This window comes from Bison bison, unplaced genomic scaffold (genome assembly GCF_000754665.1).
Source record: "Bison bison bison isolate TAMUID 2011002044 unplaced genomic scaffold, Bison_UMD1.0 scf7180017853961, whole genome shotgun sequence".
Classification (NCBI taxonomy): Eukaryota; Metazoa; Chordata; class Mammalia; order Artiodactyla; family Bovidae; genus Bison; species Bison bison.
The window spans coordinates 3,119-5,371 of record NW_011484534.1 but is presented as its reverse complement, the minus strand read 5'-3'; the positions used below and the strand labels follow the sequence as shown (position 1 = coordinate 5,371).

Genomic DNA, 2,253 nt, shown 5'->3' with positions numbered 1-2,253 from the left:
CGATCTTTTTCAAAACCTTCTTTTCCTCTTCCCCCTTCTCTACTCAAGTTTAGTAACTAAACCTTGCTTGCTGAACCCAGGGCTTAGGTACTGGGGTTATCAGGGGTTTTGTAGTCTTTTGAAAATTGTGCAATAATTCGCCGAGCCAGTGGGTTAGTGGTCTTCAGCAGTTCGGCTGCTGAGGGGCGGGACCTTGGAGTTGCCTTGCTTCCCTTCTTCTGTAGCAAGGCCTTGAAATCATCATTTCTGCCAGCATCTAGGTTGGCACTGCCGCTTGACCCTGAAGAGGCAGCCAACTCACTGACCGGAGACTCAGGTGGGTTCCTTACTGGTGAGTGGGAGCTTGGTCTGCTGCTGCCAGCAAAGGTCTCACCAGGTTCCTTCCAGCCAAGCAGCTTTCTTTTGGACCTAAACAAGAGAACGTGTGTTTTCAGTGAATTCATGTGCAAACATTTCCTAATGCTTCATATAGTGTCACGAGTGTCGGTGACATGATCTGGGAATGTCCATGCAACAGCTTTGTGAGCAGTTGTACCTACCAGCTTTCTCTCTCTCTGCTAAGTCCTCAGAGTTCCTCATCTGGTCCCGTCCCTATACTCCTTTCAATGTCCACATCTGGAGTCACTGGGCCTGTGCTTGCAGGCTCAGTCCTGCCCAGGTTCTGGGACCAACAAAGAATTTAAGGAGTCAAGGCTGGTACCTCAGTGACTCTGAATCAAGACAGCCTGGGAGCTGATCCTGTTATGAACTTGTGCTCCAACTCCAGTAATTAGGCTCTTTCCAGTTTCCTCACTATTGAATCCCTGCTTTGTGCCCCGGTTCAATAACTGGGTCCCCATGTGGTCATTCTTTGCCTATAACTGGGTTCCCGTGTGGTCATCCTTTGGCTAAGTTCCTGCTCTGATGCTCAGCCTGGTGTCCCACTTTACTTTTTGATTGTTAGGTTTTTTTTTTTTTTTGGGACAGGAATTCTGTGAAGGGTTAGTCTCTGACTGTAGGCAGAGCTGTGAGAGAGCAGATGGAGCCACAATAGGCCATGTGGTTGCTAAGAGACGAGGGGCCTCTCACTCCGCACCTGGTCCTCCCTTCCCTGCCTGCCCCTCCTCCACTTCACCCGAAGATGTCAATGAATCAGAGATGTGAGGCCCTGGACTGTGTTCACATACGTGGACATCTGAACTTAGTCTCCAGTCTCCAATCTAATGCTTAGAGGTAGCAGTTTTTCTTCTGGTATAAGGAGGGAAGGCAATTATAATGAGAATTAAAGAAATTGGTCCAGACCTGTGGATCACAGTAAATAAATCTTCAGTTGTACGTGAAGCCACAAACACATCATCATCATCTTCTGCAATCCATTCGGCTGTTTTATCACTGATTACACTTTTTTCTTCGGTGCTTGGTTCCATCAAACTCCCTAGGCATGAAAACCAGAAAGAATTGTTTTGACCACAATCATTAGGACAAAGCACATTCTCAGATGTATTTCATCTGATGTTCAGAGCAACTCTGGGAGGGCAGCAGGGAAGAAACTTGTTGTCTCCATTCTGCAGAGAACAAGACGTTCCCAAGGTTAGTGATTTGGCCTGCACAATGTGGAGGGAGTGATGAAGACCAGCCTGGCTCCCTGTTTTCTCATGCCTTTTCCGTTACAACAATGCTTAGGTTGCCTGAGCATTCTCTGGTTTTAAATGTATCATTTTTAAAACTCAAGGAGCTGAGAACAATCTAAGGCAATGACTCAACCAGTGGGTGGAAGTGGGACCTATCTGAATCTCAGAGGGAGCCTGTGGAGTTTAAGGAAGCAGATTCTAAAATTACCTGTGGCTTTGACTTGTTTGCTTGTTTTAGTTACAATGATTTAACTTATGTCGAAAATCCAAATCAGCTTAAGAAAGGCCATAAGATTTTGATGTTTGTGTTAAGGGTTTCAAAAAGAATGAGAAACACAGATGAACCTGGAGGACATTATGTTAAATGAAATAGCCAGTCATCAAAAGACAAATACTATGTAATTCCACTTATATGTGGTCCCTATAGGAGTCAAATTCATAGAGACAGAAAGTAGAAGAGTGGTTGCCAGGGGCTGCGGGGAGAGGATGATGGGGAGTTATTGTTGACTGGGTACTGACTTCAATTTTGCAAGATGTAGAGAGTTCTGGAGATGGATGGTGGTGATGGTTGCTGCTGCTGCTGCTGCTGCTAAGTTGCTTCAGTCGTGTCCGACTCTGTGCGACCCCATAGACGGCAGCCCAC

General features: G+C 46.1%; 1 protein-coding gene across 1 annotated transcript in view; it reads right to left on the bottom strand.

Moving 5' to 3' along the window:
* Window positions 1–9: 9 nt before the first annotated feature.
* The window catches only part of LOC104999960 (NHS-like protein 2), a 4,059-nt gene continuing 1,815 nt past the window's right edge, over window positions 10–2,253 (bottom strand). The window contains exons 2-3 of the mRNA XM_010855599.1: window positions 1,282–1,414; window positions 10–408 (exon numbers count right to left, since the gene is read on the bottom strand). Coding sequence (XP_010853901.1) covers window positions 84–408; window positions 1,282–1,414 — 458 coding nt within the window. The 3' untranslated portion in view covers window positions 10–83. The remainder of the gene's footprint in view (window positions 409–1,281; window positions 1,415–2,253) is intronic.